A 19261-nucleotide genomic window follows, 5' to 3' on the forward strand; every position below is an offset into this window, starting at 1 on the left:
ATCCCGGGACGCGGAGGGGTACAGCGGGGGTCAGCCAGGTCTCTGATAGGAACACGACATCGGGTGAGTGCTCGTCGACGAGGTGAAGGAAGTCGAGAAGCTTAGGGAGCAAAGAAAAGGCGTTCCAGACTAGGAGCTTAAGGGGCGGCGGGGGATCCATCGAAGAGACCCAGAAGCGCTTGGAGGAGCACCTCGAATCTCTCCGAAGGGGACTTGGCATGGGACAGGGCGGTCAGGGTGCGGCGAATGAAGGGAAAGTACTGCCGAAACAGCTGGATGAGGTCTCGTATGATCGTGGTGAATGAAGTGTCGTCAGCGTCCGGTCGGTGAGATGAGGGGTCCTGAGGTGCAGATGGAGATGGCCCGTCGCGGGAGGGGAACAGGGTGGCGGCGGCGGAACCGCGCCGAGTCCAGGCGTTGGAGGTGACGGCGGGAAAGGCACGAGCGTCGGTCAAGTTTGGCGGTCGCGGTCGCGGTGCCGGGGTGGCCTCAGGCTGTTGTCAGGGGGGGTGGCGTCTGAGGTAGGCCTGGTTCACCCGGCAGTCCATGGAAGTCGCGAAGTGCGCCTCGCCGCAATTGACGCACTTCGGAGTCGCCGATGTGCACTCGCGGGACCGGTGGGGCCCGGCACACTTGAAACAGGCCACCGGCCTCTCGCAGCGTGTGGATGGGTGGCCGGCCTGCTGGCACCGGTAACACTGCGGGACCCGCCCGCTGCCACGATAGCGTTCGACGGAGACCACCCAGCAGCCCAGGGAGCGTAGAGCCAGGAAGGGAGCTGCCTCCCCCAGGTGGTGAGTATTAACCAGGAACGGACGGGTCGTGGCGGTGTCGGCGACGCGGAGCGGAGTGACGGAAGCAACGGGTAGGTCCAGGTCGAGGAGGGCGGCGTGCACCTCCTCGGGGGTAGTGGTGAGTGGGAGACGCTTCAGGACGAGTCGGTCCCCCTTCTCGTCCTGTCGCAGGTGCGTGAAAGGCTGATGGCCGAGCTGGGTGAGGTGGTTGTATAGGAAGGTGTGATCAGCGGCGTTAGAGGTGTAAAAGGAGGTGCGGCCGTCGACGGAGGTGATGGATAGCTTGCCAGAAAGGAGCGACTGAAACGATTGGGCCAGGGTGAAGGGGCTGGTGGTGATGGGGAGGCGGCAGCCGATGGGCGGCATGCGGGTAGGCTTGACGGTGGCGGCGGCGGAGGCAGATGCGGGGGCGGCAGCAGGTTGGGTGGGAGGCCGGGTGCGGGGTCCAGGTGCAGATGCGGAGGTGGATGGTCGAGGCGACGGCTGACGAGCAGCGGAGGTCGATGGCTGAGTCGCGGCGGTCGTAGTCGGTCGGGGGGTGGTGCGGCGGGTGAGGTGTGAGATGCGGGATGACGTGGATGGTGCAGGTGACGAGTCCCGGGACGAGGTCCCCTCCTCGCCGGCGGAGTCGAGCTCGAGGGCGCCAAACCGGTTGGAGATGGAGGTGCGGTCCTCGGCGCGCCCCATCCTCGGCCGCTTCACCGTCCGGCGGGGGAGGCTGAAGCCGGTGTCCATCGGCACGTCCCGGGGGGCCGCAGGCTCGACAGGGATGAGTGGCAGTGAGGGGGAAGGCGCTGAGAACGGCGAGGAGATGGGGTGAGAAGCAGAGGGGGTGAAAGTGCAAACTGTCGTGGTCGTCATGGTGGTGGTCGTGGTGGTGAGGGTTGCTGCCATGGTGACGTCCGGGGTGAAGGGGGTGTCGGAGCAGAAGCCAGGTGGCACCAACTGGTGATGCTTGGACTCCGACACCTTCGTGCAGCGCTCCTGGGTGCGGATCCCGGTCTGGCTGGGGGTGGGGGGCGGCGAGCATCCCTCTGCTCCAGCAGCGCCCGAGGCACCCGTCCGGTCTCGGTGGCCACCAGGAGGCCTGGTGTAGTCCCTCAATGGCGGTTGGAGTCGGCCCTCAAAGTCGGAGTCCCCCAGGGGCGGGTCCTCCCCGGACCCCCCCTCGGCCATGCCGACGAGAAACAATTAAGTCGGCAGGCCAAGAGCCACACCTGGGAGGAACTACTCTTCTCGGCCACCTGGTGACAGCCCCAGGAAGCAGCAGCAGCAGTCAGCAGTCAGTTAAAGGTGGAAGAAGATGGAGTGAATATAATAGGAGTGATGCTGAGTGGAACTTGTAAATCAAAAATAAAATATAAATTAGTGGAACCCGAGGGTTGAATTTATTTCTGCAGAGTCCCCCCAGCAATGCCCAGGGGGGGACCCTGTTGCTTGCTGCTGAGAGTTACCAGATCCGGATATGCACCCAGCAGCAAGTCTTCGCACCAGAAACGACTGGTCGGATTATAAAAGCACGCGAGGAAAACTCGAATTAACTAAGGAAATCCCTGCAAACCACTCAGAGTAGCACCTAAGAGCAGTTTGAAGGGAAACCAGAGCACGGTTGAAACTTTGAAAATCCGGACTATATAGGAAAAATGTGCGGACCACCACTAATGGTGAAAATAGCGTACGGTCGTGCAGCCTGAAGCCGCGAATCGTCCGAAAATCGCCTCGTGGGACACGGCACTCGATATTTCGTGAAACCCTAGGTATGTTGCTAATGGAAAAAAGTTCCCCTCTCGACTGTGCCGTGGTGCCCGCCTTTTTGCCGAGGCGGACGCGACGACCCGAGTGCCGCCACGCGGCAAACGGTGTAACCAAGTGCCACCACGCGGCAAACGGGGTAACCAAATGCACGCGGCGGTCGACCGTCGCCGTGGGTACAGAAACAAAGGAAACGAGGTGCGAGTATAAACGGGCAGTTGTAGGAAGAAATTGTATTTGCATTGTTGGTGTGTACTGTCATGTAGTGTGATGAACTGGCACGGGAGTGTTATGTCTGGGGAAAGAGCTGTTTCGGAGGTAGAAGTACATAACCTCAAAACACGTTGATGAGGTGGTCCGAGCTCCAAGTGAAATAGAAAAGCGAAACACTGCGCAGCATACTTACCTGGCGTAGGGGCTACCCTGATCAAGCAGGGGGTTCCCCCAGGGTGAGGCTCTTCCCTTGCACTTCGGTTGAGCTGACCTCTGCGATTACCCCAAATGTGGGTAACTCGGGCGCGTAATTTTTGGTAGTCGGGACTGCGTTCGCGCTGTCCCGGTGAAAAAATTTCAACTTAGTAGTTGTGAAGTAGTGTTAAGAATTATGTACAGTGAAGTGTAATTTTTTTTTTTTTTTTCATCTGTGTATGGTATGTAATGCATTCGTAGGTCTCAAGTTTACGGTGCCTTGGCGAACAACCCCACCGTCTTGAAAGTGCGGAAGGAAGGTACGTAATTGTGCATGGTAATAGTTGAAAAAAGAAAAAAAAAATTCCCATGAACGATACTTGTCCAATTCGATTTTTCAGATTTCCCCCTCCCCGCCTCACCCCCGGGCCCAGTGGTTTAACGGTAACCGGCCCAGTGTGTAAACACTGGGCACAACAAAAAATTGTTTAAAGACTCATCAAATGTTCCCCTCCACGGAAATCTTTAGTTTTTTTTTTTTTTTTTTTTTTAAATGGGGGACCCCCCCAGGGGGTCCGCCCCGCCAAAAAATGCCTCTTTATTTTAAAAAGAGTGGTTACAAGGTATTTACATGGAAGGAAACATTTGACATCAATAAACAGTAATACGATACAAACATATTTACAAAAATAATTACGCGGCACTGGGCCCCTTCCAACAAAGAGTCCTTGGGGGCTGGTGGTGTTGCTTGGCGTTCTATCGTTGGTTGGTGGTGCTGAGGATGAAGGGCTGTAGGTGAGGCCGGGCCCGTTTGGCTCGGGTCTGGCCTGAAGATTGGCGGCCGGGTCATATGGTCAGCGGTACAAGTGGGGGTGGGCAGTGGTGTTGATGGTTTGTCCCGCAGTGCATTACCGTAAGAGGTGCGGGCCACCGATGTTAGCCGTCGGCCCCTCTGGCATCGGCGGCTGCATCTTCGTCGACGGCATCACCCAGGAGGAGGTGGGCAGTGGTGAAGAGGGGGCGTCTGGGATGTGGGGTGATAGGGGGTGGTTCGGCGAGAAGTCGGATGAGAGGGTTGAGGTTGGTTGAGCATTTGTGTAGGAATTTCTGTGTGATGTGGGAGATGCTGTGGTGAAGGTGAGGAAGGCCGGTTTGATCGAGAAGGTGTTGGCGGAGGGTGGCGCGTGGGAGGCCAAGGATGAGGCGTGTGCCGAGGAAGAATGAGCGGGTGATCGGGCGGAGGTTGAAGAGAGAGGAGTGTGCCCAGGTCGGGCATGCGTAGGTGAGGTGAGAAATGACGTGGGAGCGGTAGACTGTGATGCGGTTGGAGAGTGATGTACCGGATGTGGGACGGAGGACATGTGCTAGTTGCCCCATGACAGCGCGGGTTTTCGTTCTGATGGAGTCGAGGTGCGGTAGGAAGGTGAAGTTGGAGTCGAGGGTTACCCCGAGGTAGCGGGTGGTGGGGGTCCAGGGGATGATGTGATTGCGGAGTTTGGGTGGGTGGTCTCGTTTGGGGTGGTATCGGGAGAAGAGAATGGAGGAGGTTTTGGTTGGGTTTATGGCGATGCCGTGTGCGATGAATTGGGTTTGGAGGGAGTTTAGACCGCGGCTCAGACGGTCGCCGAGCATCTGCTCCGAGACTGAGGATGCCAGTATGCAGGTGTCATCTGCATACTGGACTAGGTATGTGCCTGGTGGGGGGGTGAGGTCGGAAATGTGGAGAGTGAAAAGGAGTGGGCTGAGGATGGCTCCTTGGGGAACACCGGCGTGGATTGGTCGTGGTTGGGAGAGTTGGCCTTCTACCCGAACCTGGAATGAGCGGTCTTCTAGGAAGGAGCACAGGAGTCGTGTCAGGTGGGGGGGAATGTTGGTGGCAGCTAGTCGGTGGATCAGTTGGGCGTGTGGGACAGAGTCGAAGGCTTTGGCGAGGTCGAGGAGAGCCATGCCCGTGTGTTGCCGCCTGGAGAATCCTTGGACCACCAGGAGCTCCACACGGGCAACGGCGTGGGAGGTGGAGTGGTGTGGGCGGAAGCCAAACTGGTGGTTGGGGAGTAGGTGGTGGTCGTTGATGATGGGGAGGAGGCGTTGGAGGATGGTCTTCTCTGCCACTTTGGAGAGGATGGGTAAGAGAGAGATGGGTCGGTAGGAGGAGGGGAGGGTGGGTGGCTTGGCTGGTTTGGGGATGGGGCAGATGATGGCGTTCTTCCATGAGGATGGGAAGTGGCAGTGGAGGAACATGGCGTTGGTGATTTTGGTGAGGAGGACTAGGGCTTTGCGGGGCAGGTAGCGCAGGAGGGGGGTTGGGATGGAGTCGGAGCCCGGAGCTGCGTTGAGTCGAAAGTGGGAAATGATGGACTGCAGCTCCTTTGGTGTGACCAGGTGGAATGGTGGAGTCTCTGGTATGATGGGGAGTGTGGTGTGGCGGGATAGGTGGTGAGCCTCGTCGTCTGACGAGTCAGATGACAGGGAGGTGTTGATGGCGGGTGTGAAGGTGGTTTGGAGGTAGGCGGCCACTGCCTCAGATCTCTCTTGGGCAGTTTCCGCCACTCCTGTGGGGGTGGTGATGGGTGGGATGGTGGTGGGTGTGGCTTTCAGCCTTCGGAGGTAGGCCCAGAGGGAGCCTGTGGAGGGGGAGAGGGCTGCGAGGCGCTTAGTCTCCTGTTGAGCCTTCCATCCAGCTGTCAACCGACGGCACCAGCCCCGCAGCAGGATGTAGATTCTCCTGCTGATCGGGGATCTGGTGGCCTGCCAGCGCGCGCGGAGGCGGTTCCTCAGGGACATGGCTTCTCGTATGTGTGGTGGGAAGGGGATGATGCGTGGTCGGGGGGGAGCCATGGGGATGTGGGAGTGGGCAGCTGCCGATATGGCCTGGGTGAGAGTTGTGGTGTGGGCGTCAATATCGGCAGGGGTGTTGAAGGGGACAGTTAGGTCGAGGGAGTGAGAGAGGGTGGTGCGGAAGGCTCGCCAGTCAGCCTTTGGGAAGTCAAAACGGGGCAGGTGGGGGTCGGTGTGGGGATGGTAGTGTAGAGAGCCGATGACTGGGATGTGGTCTGAGGTGCCGGAGGTGATGGTGCGGAGATCGGTGATGATGGGGAGGTGAGATGAAAGGGCGAAGTCGATTATGCTTGGGTGCCGGTTGCGTTGGGCTGGGTATAGGGTGGGGGTGGGCGGGGCGTGAAGGGAGAGGTGGGAGGTTCGGAGGAGTTGACGGAGGGAGCTGCCCCGCCGGTTGGCGGTGACGCAGCCCCAGAAGGGATGGGTAGCGTTAAAGTCCCCGGCCAGCACGACGTGGGCGTCGAGCCGTCCGAGGGCAATGACGTCGGCGGTGGGGAAGGGGTGTTGTGGGGGAAGGTAGAGGGAGACAAGGGTGAGGGCATAGGGACCGCCGTGCAGCCTCACGGCGACCGCCTCAGTCGCGGGGGAGGTGTGGATGTGGCGGCGGTGGTGGGTGATGCGGGAGTGGAGCAGGAGTGCCACTCCACCGCCCCTCCCGTCACGGTCGGCGCGGTGGGCGGTGTACCCTGGTATGTGGAGTTGGTCTGTGGGGGTGAGCCAAGTTTCGGAGAGGAACACGGCATCTGGGGAGTGGGTTTGGATCAGGAAGAGGAGGTCAGGGAGCTTGGGAAGGAGGGAGAAGGAGTTCCAGATGAGGAGTTTAAGGGGAGGGTGTTGAGTCATCGAAGAGGGATAGGACGGCTTGTATGATGACTTCAATTTTGTCGGCTGGTGTGCGGGCGCGGGAGAGGGCTGTCATGGTGCGGCGGATGACGGGTAGGTAGGTGCGGAAGAGATTGAGGATGTCTCGGACGGTGTCGCCGAGGGAGGTGGTGTCAGAGGAGGTGGTGGGTGGTGAGCGAGGTGTGTGGTTTGGTGGAGCATCGGGTGTGGTGTTGGGTGGGGCACTGGGTTGGGTGGTGGGGAATGGCCTTGCCCACGCGTTGCCCTTCATGGCAGGGAAGGTGCGGTGGGAGGTGGTGTCAGGTGGTGGGGCGGTGGTTGCGGTAGGGGCGGTGTCAGATGTGCGTGGTGGATGGCGGCGTTGGAAGGCGATGAGGGTGGGGCAGTCTGGGGAGGTGGCGATGTGTGGGCCGTCGCAGAGGCAGCACTTCCTTGCCTCGGGGGGGGCTGTGCAGTCACGCGACCAATGTTCTCCGGCGCACTTGAAGCACCGGAGTTGTCGGTCGCATCTGGTGGAGGGGTGGCCGGGCAGTTGGCAGCGGTAGCACTGCGGGACTCTGCCCGACCCGCGGTACCGCTCAACCTTCACGACCCAGCCGCCAAGGTTCTTGATTTGTAGGAGCTGGTTGGCCTCTCCCTGGTGGTTGGTGGCAACCAGGAAGGGCTTGGTGTCGGCGTCAGGGGGCATTCGGAGGGGGAGCACGGACGACACGGGGTACCCGTCGTCTTGCAGCTGCTGGAGGAGTTCTTCGGGGGTGGTGGAGAGGGGTAGTCGTTTGATAACGACTCTGTCTTGTCTTTCGTCAGGGCGTCGGGAAGTGAATGGTTGGTAGTTGGCTGCTGATAGTTTTTTGAAGAGGAAGTCATGGTCGCGTGCATTTGTCGTGTAAAATGATGTCTTGTCACGGATGGAGGAGATTGAGAGTGGGCCTGTCAGTTCCTTCTGGAGTCGGGCTGCAGTCAGGAAGGGTTTGCTGGTGGTGGAGACGATGCAGGAGATTGGGGGCATTCTGGTGGGGGTCTGGGTGGGGGGGTGAGGTGCAGTGGGGGCTCGGGAGGTGGATGGTTGTTGGTCGTCAAGAGGAAGGGGTGTCCATTTCGTCTTGGTTTTGGTTTTGGTGGTAGTCTTTGTCGGTGGTGGTGTGGTGTCGTCGCCCATGTCGTCCAGGCTGAGGGTGGAGGCAAATCTGTTGCTGGTGGGAAGCGATGAGTCTGATGTGATGGAGTTGGTGCGGCGGCGTTTGCTGGTTTTTTTGGGGATCTGGAACCCTGTTGTGTCCATGGCGATCTGGTGCGAGGAGGCAGGGGGTGGTGGTGATTGGGGGAGGTCCATCAGTGCAGGAATCGGTTGTTGTTGAGGTTGTGGTTGGAGCTGTGCCTGGTGTTGGTGGTGGTCCTGCGCCATTTGCTGCTGGTTGGCGTTCAAAGTAGTGCCAACAGTACACATTATGGGTGTACTGCTGACAGTGGTGGTCGTGATTGTGGTTGTTGTGAGGGATAGTGGTAAGCTGGTCATCGGGATTAGCCCGTCCAGTCGGCGGAGCTCTGACACTTTAACACACGCTGTCTGTGGCTTAAGGGGAGCGTCGGTGGGCGTCACTGGGCGCGAGAGAATGTCAGATTGAGTGGCGGTGAAGTGTTGTACAGTGGAATGAGCAGAATGAGCAATCTTTATTTCCGAGTTTCTGGTTGTTGTTGGTTGGCGCGAGTAGGTTTTTTTGAGGGGCGAGGCGGCCAGGTTCGGCAGTGACGGGAAGTCTTCATCCTCTGTTGCACTGCAGCGCTCCATGTTATTTTTGAATTGTTGTCAAGAATACACTTAGGTTAGTTTAATTTAAAAAAAAAAAATTTAAGAAATGAAAATAATGTGGCGCTTTATAGTAAAAGTCTATACCACACGATTTAAACATAACACTGAACACTGTATGAATAGAATATTTAGTTAAATGGGCAAGAATAATATAAAATAATAATGATATGACACAAGTTTTTCAGTTTTGAGATATTTAGGTTTTACGCGCTGAGACGATTCCCATTAAATCGTTCCTAGTTCGCAGGATGGCCGAGAGAGGCGCGCAGGTCGGCGACGCGCGCGCGGCCCTGGTGGCGACATCGCGAACTCGGACAGTTTTGCGGCGTTTCGCGGGACAATGACTCGCACAACAACGAAAAATGACACTGAATATATTAAAGTTTGTGAAACAAGGCAAGGATTATTTTACTTTATAATGAATTGTTCGTAATTAATGCAGCAGTTAAATAAATTACGTTTAAGAATATTAAAAAAGTTATTCGAAAATTTATTGATTTAATTGTTTGTTGTTAGAATTTGTAGATGATTTTTTAAATAAACAGAACACTATGGGAGAAAAGATTAATAATTTTAAAAGTAATGAATTTTCAGTCCCCCTCGCGCCGCGCACAGTCAGTCCCGCGATTTGTTTGTGTTAGTGGAATAACCCAGCTTGGTGTCGGGAGCAGAGCATACCGCGCGCGGAATGTCCGCGGCGACAGTTGGTCACACTGCGACACCCAAGCTACGCCATGTTGTTTTTTGATGGGAAGCGAAAAATCACGATTTTTAAATGCAAATTAAAGTACTAAATACTTGGCGAAAACACTCACATTCAATGTCGCAGCTGCATTGGTGCATGTAGTTTTGCTGGACACGCACTTCACACCGAACGGCCGCCGATTTAAGCCATATTCCGCGATCCGCGCACGAGCCAACAAAACACAACAATCTTTAGTAAAAGGCGAAAGATTTATGCGTTTGAAGGGAAACCAGAGCACGGTTGAAACTTTGAAAATCCGGACTATATAGGAAAAATGTGCGGACCACCACTAATGGTGAAAATAGCGTACGGTCGTGCAGCCTGAAGCCGCGAATCGTCCGAAAATCGCCTCGTGGGACACGGCACTCGATATTTCGTGAAACCCTAGGTATGTTGCTAATGGAAAAAAGTTCCCCTCTCGACTGTGCCGTGGTGCCCGCCTTTTTGCCGAGGCGGACGCGACGACCCGAGTGCCGCCACGCGGCAAACGGTGTAACCAAGTGCCGCCACGCGGCAAACGGGGTAACCAAATGCACGCGGCGGTCGACCGTCGCCGTGGGTACAGAAACAAAGGAAACGAGGTGCGAGTATAAACGGGCAGTTGTAGGAAGAAATTGTATTTGCATTGTTGGTGTGTACTGTCATGTAGTGTGATGAACTGGCACGGGAGTGTTATGTCTGGGGAAAGAGCTGTTTCGGAGGTAGAAGTACATAACCTCAAAACACGTTGATGAGGTGGTCCGAGCTCCAAGTGAAATAGAAAAGCGAAACACTGCGCAGCATACTTACCTGGCGTAGGGGCTACCCTGATCAAGCAGGGGGTTCCCCCAGGGTGAGGCTCTTCCCTTGCACTTCGGTTGAGCTGACCTCTGCGATTACCCCAAATGTGGGTAACTCGGGCGCGTAATTTTTGGTAGTCGGGACTGCGTTCGCGCTGTCCCGGTGAAAAAATTTCAACTTAGTAGTTGTGAAGTAGTGTTAAGAATTATGTACAGTGAAGTGTAATTTTTTTTTTTTTTTCATCTGTGTATGGTATGTAATGCATTCGTAGGTCTCAAGTTTACGGTGCCTTGGCGAACAACCCCACCGTCTTGAAAGTGCGGAAGGAAGGTACGTAATTGTGCATGGTAATAGTTGAAAAAAGAAAAAAAAAATTCCCATGAACGATACTTGTCCAATTCGATTTTTCAGATTTCCCCCTCCCCGCCTCACCCCCGGGCCCAGTGGTTTAACGGTAACCGGCCCAGTGTGTAAACACTGGGCACAACAAAAAATTGTTTAAAGACTCATCAAATGTTCCCCTCCACGAAAATCTTTAGTTTTTTTTTTTTTTTTTTTTTTTTTTTTTTTTTTTTTTTTTTTTTAACAAGTGGGGCCCCTAGGGGCCCACACACAAAAACATCATTTAATACATAAAGATACATACAAGGCAGTTGACAAGAACACTGTACAGAACATAAACACAAAGATGAAGAACATGACGATGCTGGACCCCGCCAACACGGAGGTTCTTGAAGGCCCCGGCTACTTGTAGGGTGGAGGGGGGGTGAGGGACTGCTGGGGGTGAAGAGATGCTGATCCAGGAGCCGCGCAGCTGATGGAGGCCGCGCGGAGAAAACGGCGATGCTGATGACGATGGGAAGAAGACTGAGTGGCGATGTAGATGGTGAACTATGGTGGCGGGTCCGCGGAGGCTACCGGTGGACGTGGAGGTCTACGTCGTCATCTACCGGGCCCACCGGCCGCCGGGACGTCGTCAGCGTCGTCGTCGGAGTCGTCGCGTAAGTGGTCAGTCGAAAAGAGCGGTCGTCGGGGGTGGGGTGCAGGAGGCAGCGGCTCCGCAAGTTGAAGGATGAGGGGGTTGTCGCTGCGTCGGCATCGGCGTAGGAAGTAAGTCGTCATGGAGCGAAGGAGAGGGTGAAGGTGGGGCAGGCCGGAGTCTGCCAGGAGAGTCAGCCTGGAGGTGGCGCGGGGGAGTCCGAGAAGGAGACGAATCCCCAGGAAGTAGGTGCGGGTAATGGGGCGAAGGTTGAAACGGGATGAATGAACCCACACGGGGGATGCGTAGGTGAAGCGTGGGATGACGTAGGAATGAAATGCGGTGATGCGAACCGGGAGGGGGGTGCCAGATGAGGGTCGCAGTATCGGTGCCAGCTGCGCCAAGACCGCCCTGGATTGAGTCTTCATGGAAGCAAGGTGCGGGATGAAAGTGAAGGTTCTGTCCAGGGTCACCCCCAGATAGCGGACCTCGGGTGACCAGGGGATGGCAGTGCTGGAAACTCGTAGGGGGTGGTCCTGGCGTGGGTGGATGCGTGAGAAGAGAATGGACTGGGTCTTCGAGCAGTTCAGCCCGATGCCGTGCGCGAGGAACTGAGTAGAGAGTGATGTGAGCCCGCGGCTCAGGCGGTCGCCGAGCATCCGCTCGGAGACGGAGGAAGCGAGGAGGCAAGTGTCATCGGCGTACTGAACCAGGTGAGTGCCAGGTGGTGGTTGCAGGTCGGCGATGTGAAGGGTGAAGAGAAGGGGTGAAAGGATGGCGCCCTGGGGGACGCCGGCCATGATGTGACGGGGGTCGGAGAGTTCGCCCTCCACCCGAACCCGGAAGGTACGACCCCCCAGGAACGAGCAGAGGAGGCGTATGAGATGAGGTGGAAGGTCGGTGGCGGAGAGACGGTGAATGAGTTGTGAATGGGGCACGGAATCAAATGCCCGGGCAAGGTCCAGAAGCACCATGCCCGTGTGTTGGCGCCGTGCGAAACCTTGGACAGCCAGCACCTCCACACGGGCGATGGCGTGGGAGGTGGAGTGACGTTTGCGGAAACCGAACTGGTGATGGGGGAGAAGATGCAAGAGGTTGACGTGAAGGAGAAGGCGTGTGAGAATGGTCCGCTCTGCGACCTTCGAGATGATGGGTAGAAGAGAAATGGGGCGGTACGATGATGGTAGGGAAGGGGGCTTCCCGGGTTTGGGTATGGGTGAGACAATGGCCACTTTCCAAGGGGTGGGGAAATGACAGAGAAGGAACATCGCGTTGATGATGCGGGTAAGGAAAACCGTCGCCTTCCGAGGAAGAGCACGGAGGACGGGTGCAGGCAGAGAGTCGGAACCGGGGGCAGAAGGGGGCTTGAGACGGAGGAGGAGGGAGCGCACCTCCGACGGCGTGGCGAGAGGGAATGGCAGAGAGTCCGGAAGAACGGGCAGAGTGACGTGATGTGCGAGGGGGGGGGGTGCGTCCCCGTCGTCCGAAGACTCGGTGGAGAGGGAGGGGGGGTCAGCGGAGGCAAACGTGGTCGCGAGGTAGGCAGCGACCGCCTCCGATCGCTCAGGGGCAGTCTCCGCCACCCCGGCCGGGTGGGTGAGTGGGGGAATAGTGGTGGGGACCGATCGGAGGCGCCGGACGTAGGTCCACAGAGAGCCGGATGCAGAGGCGAGGGAGCCGAGACGCCGGGTCTCCAAATGCGCCTTCCACGCCGCGACCATCCGGCGGCACCGGCCCCGCAGCAGGAGGAACACCATCCGTGTCAACGGGGACCGGTTGGCCTGCCACAGGCCGCGGAAGCGGTCGCGCAGGACCACGGCGTCACGCAGGTAAGGCGGGAAGGGGGTGATGCGGGCACTTGGAGTGGCCAGCGGAATGTGAGCGGAGGCGGCCGCAGAGACGGCCCGGGTGAATGACACGACGTTGGCGTCGAGACGGTCGGGGGTGTCGAAGGGGAGGGTGAGGTCGAGTGATGATGAGAGGGTGGCCTGGAACCCATTCCAGTCGGCGTTGCGGAAGTCGAAGCGGGGAAGGTGCGGGTTGGAATGGGGGTAGAAGTGAAGGGAGCCGAGGACGGGCAGGTGATCCGAGGCCCCGGCGGTGAGCGTGGTGAGACCAGAGATGATGGGGAGCGGTGTGGTGAGGGCGAGATCGATGATACTGGGATGACGGTTGTGCTGAGCGGGGAAGAATGTGGGGGTGGCGGGGGCGCAGATGGAGAGGTTAGTACGCCGGAGGAGCTGACGGAGGGAGCTGCCACGGCGGTTGGCCGCGACGCAGCCCCAGTAGGGATGGGTGGCGTTGAAGTCCCCGGCCAGCACGACATGGGCATCGAGCCGACCGAGGGCGACAACGGCGGCAGAGGGGAAGGCAAATTGGGGTGGGAGATACACGGAGACTAGAGTCAGGGAGTAGGGCTGTCCGAACAGGCGCACGGCCACAGCCTCAGTCGCGGGTGAAGGTTGAATGAGTCGGCGGTGATGGGTGAAGGTGTCGCGCACCAGGAGCGCCACCCCACCCCCCCGACCATCACGGTCGGAGCGGTGGACGGCGTATCCCGGGACGCGGAGGGGTACAGCGGGGGTCAGCCAGGTCTCTGATAGGAACACGACATCGGGTGAGTGCTCGTCGACGAGGTGAAGGAAGTCGAGAAGCTTAGGGAGCAAAGAAAAGGCGTTCCAGACTAGGAGCTTAAGGGGCGGCGGGGGATCCATCGAAGAGACCCAGAAGCGCTTGGAGGAGCACCTCGAATCTCTCCGAAGGGGACTTGGCATGGGACAGGGCGGTCAGGGTGCGGCGAATGAAGGGAAAGTACTGCCGAAACAGCTGGATGAGGTCTCGTATGATCGTGGTGAATGAAGCGTCGTCAGCGTCCGGTCGGTGAGATGAGGGGTCCTGAGGGGCAGATGTAGATGGCCCGTCGCGGGAGGGGAACAGGGTGGCGGCGGCGGAACCGCGCCGAGTCCAGGCGTTGGAGGTGACGGCGGGAAAGGCACGAGCGTCGGTCAAGTTTGGCGGTCGCGGTCGCGGTGCCGGGGTGGCCTCAGGCTGTTGTCGGGGGGGGGTGGCGTCTGAGGTAGGCCTGGTTCACCCGGCAGTCCATGGAAGTCGCGAAGTGCGCCTCGCCGCAATTGACGCACTTCGGAGTCGTCGATGTGCACTCGCGGGACCGGTGGGGCCCGGCACACTTGAAACAGGCCACCGGCCTCTCGCAGCGTGTGGATGGGTGGCCGGCCTGCTGGCACCGGTAACACTGCGGGACCCGCCCGCTGCCACGATAGCGTTCGACGGAGACCACCCAGCAGCCCAGGGAGCGTAGAGCCAGGAAGGGAGCTGCCTCCCCCAGGTGGTGAGTATTAACCAGGAACGGACGGGTCGTGGCGGTGTCGGTGACGCGGAGCGGAGTGACGGAAGCAACGGGTAGGTCCAGGTCGAGGAGGGCGGCGTGCACCTCCTCGGGGGTGGTGGTGAGTGGGAGACGCTTCAGGACGAGTCGGTCCCCCTTCTCGTCCTGTCGCAAATGCGTGAAAGGCTGATGGCCGAGCTGGGTGAGGTGGTTGTAGAGGAAGGCGTGATCAGCGGCGTTAGAGGTATAAAAGGAGGTGCGGCCGTCGACGGAGGTGATGGATAGCTTGCCAGAAAGGAGCGACTGAAACGATTGAGCCAGGGTGAAGGGGCTGGTGGTGATGGGGAGGCGGCAGCCGATGGGCGGCATGCGGGTAGGCTTGGCGGTGGCGGCGGCGGAGGCAGATGCGGGGGCGGCAGCAGGTTGGGTGGGAGGCCGGGTGCGGGGTCCAGGTGCAGATGCGGAGGTGGATGGTCGAGGCGACGGCTGACGAGCAGCGGAGGTCGATGGCTGAGTCGCGGCGGTCGTAGTCGGTCGGGGGGTGGTGCGGCGGGTGAGGTGTGAGATGCGGGATGACGTGGACGGTGCAGGTGACGAGTCCCGGGACGAGGTCCCCTCCTCGCCGGCGGAGTCGAGCTCGAGGGCGCCAAACCGGTTGGAGATGGAGGTGCGGTCCTCGGCGCGCCCCATCCTCGGCCGCTTCACTGTCCGGCGGGGGAGGCTGAAGCCGGTGTCCATTGGCACGTCCCGGGGGGCCGCAGGCTCGACAGGGATGAGTGGCAGTGAGGGGGAAGGCGCTGAGAATGGTGAGGAGATGGGGTGAGAAGCAGAGGGGGTGAAAGTGCAGACAGTCGTGGTCGTCATGGTGGTGGTCGTGGTGGTGAGGGTCGCTGCCAGGGTGACGTCCGGGGTGAAGGGGGTGTCGGAGCAGAAGCCAGGTGGCACCATCTGGTGATGCTTTGACTCCGACACCTTCGTGCAGCGCTCCTGGGTGCGGATCCCGGTCTGGGTGGGGGTGGGGGGCGGCGAGCATCCCTCTGCTCCAGCATCGCCCGAGGCACCCGTCCGGTCTCGGTGGCCACCAGGAGGCCTGGTGTAGTCCCTCAACGGCGGTTGGAGTCGGCCCTCAAAGTCGAAGTCCCCCAGGGGCGGGTCCTCCCCGGACCCCCCCTCGGCCATGCCGACGAGAAACAATCAAGTCGGCAGGCCAAGAGCCACACCCGGGAGGAACTACTCTTCTCGGCCACCTGGTGACAGCCCCAGGAAGCAGCAGCAGCAGTCAGCAGTCAGTTAAAGGTGGAAGAAGATGGAGTGAATATAATAGGAGTGATGCTGAGTAGAACTTGAAATCCAAAATAAAATAATAATTAGTGGAACCCGAGGGTTGAATTTATTTCTGCAGAGTCCCCCCAGCAATGCCCAGGGGGGGACCCTGTTGCTTGCTGCTGAGAGTTACCAGATCCGGATATGCACCCAGCAGCAAGTCTTCGCACCAGAAACGACTGGTCGGATTATAAAAGCACGCGAGGAAAACTCGAATTAACTAAGGAAATCCCTGCAAACCACTCAGAGTAGCACCTAAGAGCAGTTTGAAGGGAAACCAGAGCACGGTTGAAACTTTGAAAATCCGGACTATATAGGAAAAATGTGCGGACCACCACTAATGGTGAAAATAGCGTACGGTCGTGCAGCCTGAAGCCGCGAATCGTCCGAAAATCGCCTCGTGGGACACGGCACTCGATATTTCGTGAAACCCTAGGTATGTTGCTAATGGAAAAAAGTTCCCCTCTCGACTGTGCCGTGGTGCCCGCCTTTTTGCCGAGGCGGACGCGACGACCCGAGTGCCGCCACGCGGCAAACGGTGTAACCAAGTGCCGCCACGCGGCAAACGGGGTAACCAAATGCACGCGGCGGTCGACCGTCGCCGTGGGTACAGAAACAAAGGAAACGAGGTGCGAGTATAAACGGGCAGTTGTAGGAAGAAATTGTATTTGCATTGTTGGTGTGTACTGTCATGTAGTGTGATGAACTGGCACGGGAGTGTTATGTCTGGGGAAAGAGCTGTTTCGGAGGTAGAAGTACATAACCTCAAAACACGTTGATGAGGTGGTCCGAGCTCCAAGTGAAATAGAAAAGCGAAACACTGCGCAGCATACTTACCTGGCTCGGGGCTCCCATCGCGGCTCAAGGGACTGAAGTAAGCGGTTGAGCATGATATTCAAAGAGATTAGTTAGGGACAACAGTAAGTACAGATTATACCAGGGGATCGCATAGGATCCAAACTTCCTCCCTCTTTCAGTTCATTTTCCACACTTTGCCGATTACCATTATTTCTCACTAAGTTCCGTTTCTCACCACCGCGCGGCAGCACCGTCTTCGTACTGTGCTGCCGCCTGTCGGCGCTGCGCAGAACTTCTTGCTCACCACCTGCTGTTCGTCATGCACCGATGTCGGCGCTTCCTGGATTTCCTGCCTGCTCGTTGATTGCTTCGTTTATTTCCTTTTGCTGTTTTACCATCCTGGTCGTGCTGCATGTCTGCGCGCGGCCAGTTTTTTCTTCCACCTGCTGTCTAACTACTCTTTTCGTGCTCAACCGCTGTTCCCTGTGTTTGGTCGCGCTGCCTGCCTGCGCGCGCGCCACCTTTGATGTTCTCTGCCACCTGGTGGCGGTTTTTGCAACTGCGCGAGGTTTAATGGTAACCATCCCAGTGCGTAAAGTTGGCTTTTTTCGATTTTTCTTTTTTGCTGTTTCTTGCCTTGTAGTGCTTTTGTGTGCTGTTCCTGCATATATTATTGTCCGTTTTGTCTGTGCCTCTGCGTTTACTCGTGCCGTTCTTGCTGTTGTCCGTCTTTTTGGTGGAATTGTTCTTGTATTTTGCTGCTTTTCACTCTTGCATTTTTCTTGTAGTTTTGCTGTTTGCTGCTTCGCTGTGCTTTTTTGTGTGCTTTTGCTGCTCTTGAGTTTTTGTCTGCACCATTATGGCTGATCGCTTTTCCGGCTCTCGCACATCTGTTGGTCGGTCTGTTGACCCCAGAGTTCGCAAGACTTACCTGAAGTGCTCCCAGGATGCCGCTGGCCAGCGGCGCACGCCGACGCGGCCCCGCAGTACCGCCCCTCCGCGGCGCTCTTCTGTATCTTGTCCCGTCTCTGCTGTTTGTGTCGTTCCCTCTGCTGTCACTTCTGTCGGCCTCTCTGTTGCTGCTTCGGGATATGCTGGTCCCGCAGCTTCGACCGCGCTGACCGTATTGGCTTCGCTGACCACTACCACCACGACCACCACTACCTGTTCGGCGCCGCTGTCTGCGTCGCGCCTGTCTGGGGCCTATTTGCCTATGTCCGAGGACTTATGGACCTTGTCTCCTCGCGGTCTTTCTGACTCGGACTCCTCCGTGCAGTTGGGCCAGGCCACTCCTACTTCATCTGGCCGTGCCTCTCCTGTCGACGGTTCCCTTGTCTGGTCTGATCTGGCTGTTTCGCAGACTATGGGCCCCCGTTTCCGTCCAGGCGCTACTACACCTGACTCCGACGCTGCCCTTGTCTCCTCGGCGGCCGCCCCTCTCGCGCCCAGCTACTCTCCGGGTCCTGGGTTGGTGCTCGGCCCTTCGGAGGCGTTGTCCCAGGAGGTGCTGGACCTGCTCGGCGTACCTGCTCCTGTCTTGCCGCCTACTTCGGGGCCTTCTCTGGTGGTGGATGCCGCTCCGGCGGCGCCGCTGCCTGTGCCTTCTGACGCCGTGCCTCCGCCTGCCCCCTTGCTGGTGGATGTATCACCTGAGGACCGGCAGGCTCCTGTGGTGAGTGCCGCGGCCGACATGGAGACTGACCGCGTGCGTTTGGGGAAGCGCCGTCCTGGTACCGACCCGCCGCCTTTTCTCTGGGCTGATGACCCGTTGGACCCGTCGGATGCTCCTGCTCCTGATGGGGCCCCGCCTTCCAGCCCGCCGAGTCTTCCCCCCCCCCAAGATACAGCGGGGGAAGGTTGGCCCTCGTCACCAGCCTAAGTCCACTCTTCGCCGCGCCTCGCCTGCACCACCTGTCTCTGCGCCCGCGCCTTCATCCGCCGGTCCCGCCACCTCGTCCGCTGGTGCCGGCCGCGGTTCCAGCCGTTCCTCCTCGCGTGGTTCCCGCTCGCACGTGCGCCACCCTCGGACGCCTCGTCATGGGACTTCTCCGCACTCGTCGCAGGAAGCTGGCCCGTCGTCTCGCCCCGCGGCCCCTCCTGCTCCTTCGGCTTCGGCGGCTGACCCGCGCGCCGCCTCTGCTTCTGCGCGGCCCAAGCGGCCCCCTCTGATTGTTTGTCGTGGTGGCTTGCCCCCGACTGCCCTCAAGGAGATGGCGGCGCTGCGCCCCATGTTTACGGCGGATTTCAAAGCCACTCATTACCAGAACTCTTCAACGTTCCAGATGGCCAACCGTGAGGATCATTTTCGGATGTGCCAACATCTGCGCTCTGCTGGCCGGCAATTCCACACTTGGTCCTGTGCCGAAGACCGGAATGCTCGGGTGATCCTCCGCCGCCTCCACATTGATACACCTGTTGAGGATATTTCCGAGGCTCTGAATGAGCGCGGCATCGCTCACAGTTCTGTTGTTCGTCTCCAGTCGCGGCAAGAATTTCCTGAGCCGCTGCCGCTGTTCCTTGTTGTGCTCCAGGGCATGGGCCAACTACATCAGGCCCTGCAAATCACCAATCTGTGCGGTGTCGGCGTCTCTGTTGAGCCTTTTCGTGGGGGCGGTCGTTTGGTACAATGCTTTCGCTGTCAGCGGTTTGGCCACACTACTCACAACTGTGATGAGGCCCCGCGCTGTGTGCGTTGTGGTGGGGCTCATGAATCCCGGCACTGCGGGCGTCCGATGTCTGAGCCGGCTACCTGCTGCAACTGCGACGAGGCTCATCCGGCGAACTACTCCAAGTGTCCCGCTCGGCTTCGCAAGATGGCGGCCCTGGACAAGCAGAAGGAGCACCG

General features: G+C 58.5%; 1 protein-coding gene and 2 non-coding genes across 3 annotated transcripts; all 3 read left to right on the forward strand.

The window, feature by feature from the left end:
- The first annotated feature begins 2944 nt into the window (after positions 1 to 2944).
- Positions 2945 to 3107, forward strand: LOC134537146 (U1 spliceosomal RNA). Its single transcript, XR_010075957.1, has one exon. It is a non-coding gene; the product is annotated as a U1 spliceosomal RNA (small nuclear RNA).
- A 6864-nt stretch (positions 3108 to 9971) lies between these two features.
- Positions 9972 to 10134, forward strand: LOC134537156 (U1 spliceosomal RNA). Its single transcript, XR_010075966.1, has one exon. It is a non-coding gene; the product is annotated as a U1 spliceosomal RNA (small nuclear RNA).
- Positions 10135 to 12071: 1937 nt separating this feature from the next.
- Positions 12072 to 18295, forward strand: LOC134536545 (uncharacterized). The gene is made up of 5 exons (XM_063376278.1): positions 12072 to 12165; positions 13712 to 13825; positions 15123 to 15233; positions 17523 to 17723; positions 17802 to 18295. Exons 1-5 carry the CDS (start codon positions 12072 to 12074, stop codon positions 18293 to 18295), a joined length of 1014 nt encoding a protein of 337 aa, XP_063232348.1.
- The last annotated feature ends 966 nt before the right edge of the window (positions 18296 to 19261 follow it).

This window comes from Bacillus rossius, chromosome 11 (genome assembly GCF_032445375.1).
Source record: "Bacillus rossius redtenbacheri isolate Brsri chromosome 11, Brsri_v3, whole genome shotgun sequence".
Classification (NCBI taxonomy): domain Eukaryota; kingdom Metazoa; phylum Arthropoda; class Insecta; order Phasmatodea; family Bacillidae; genus Bacillus; species Bacillus rossius.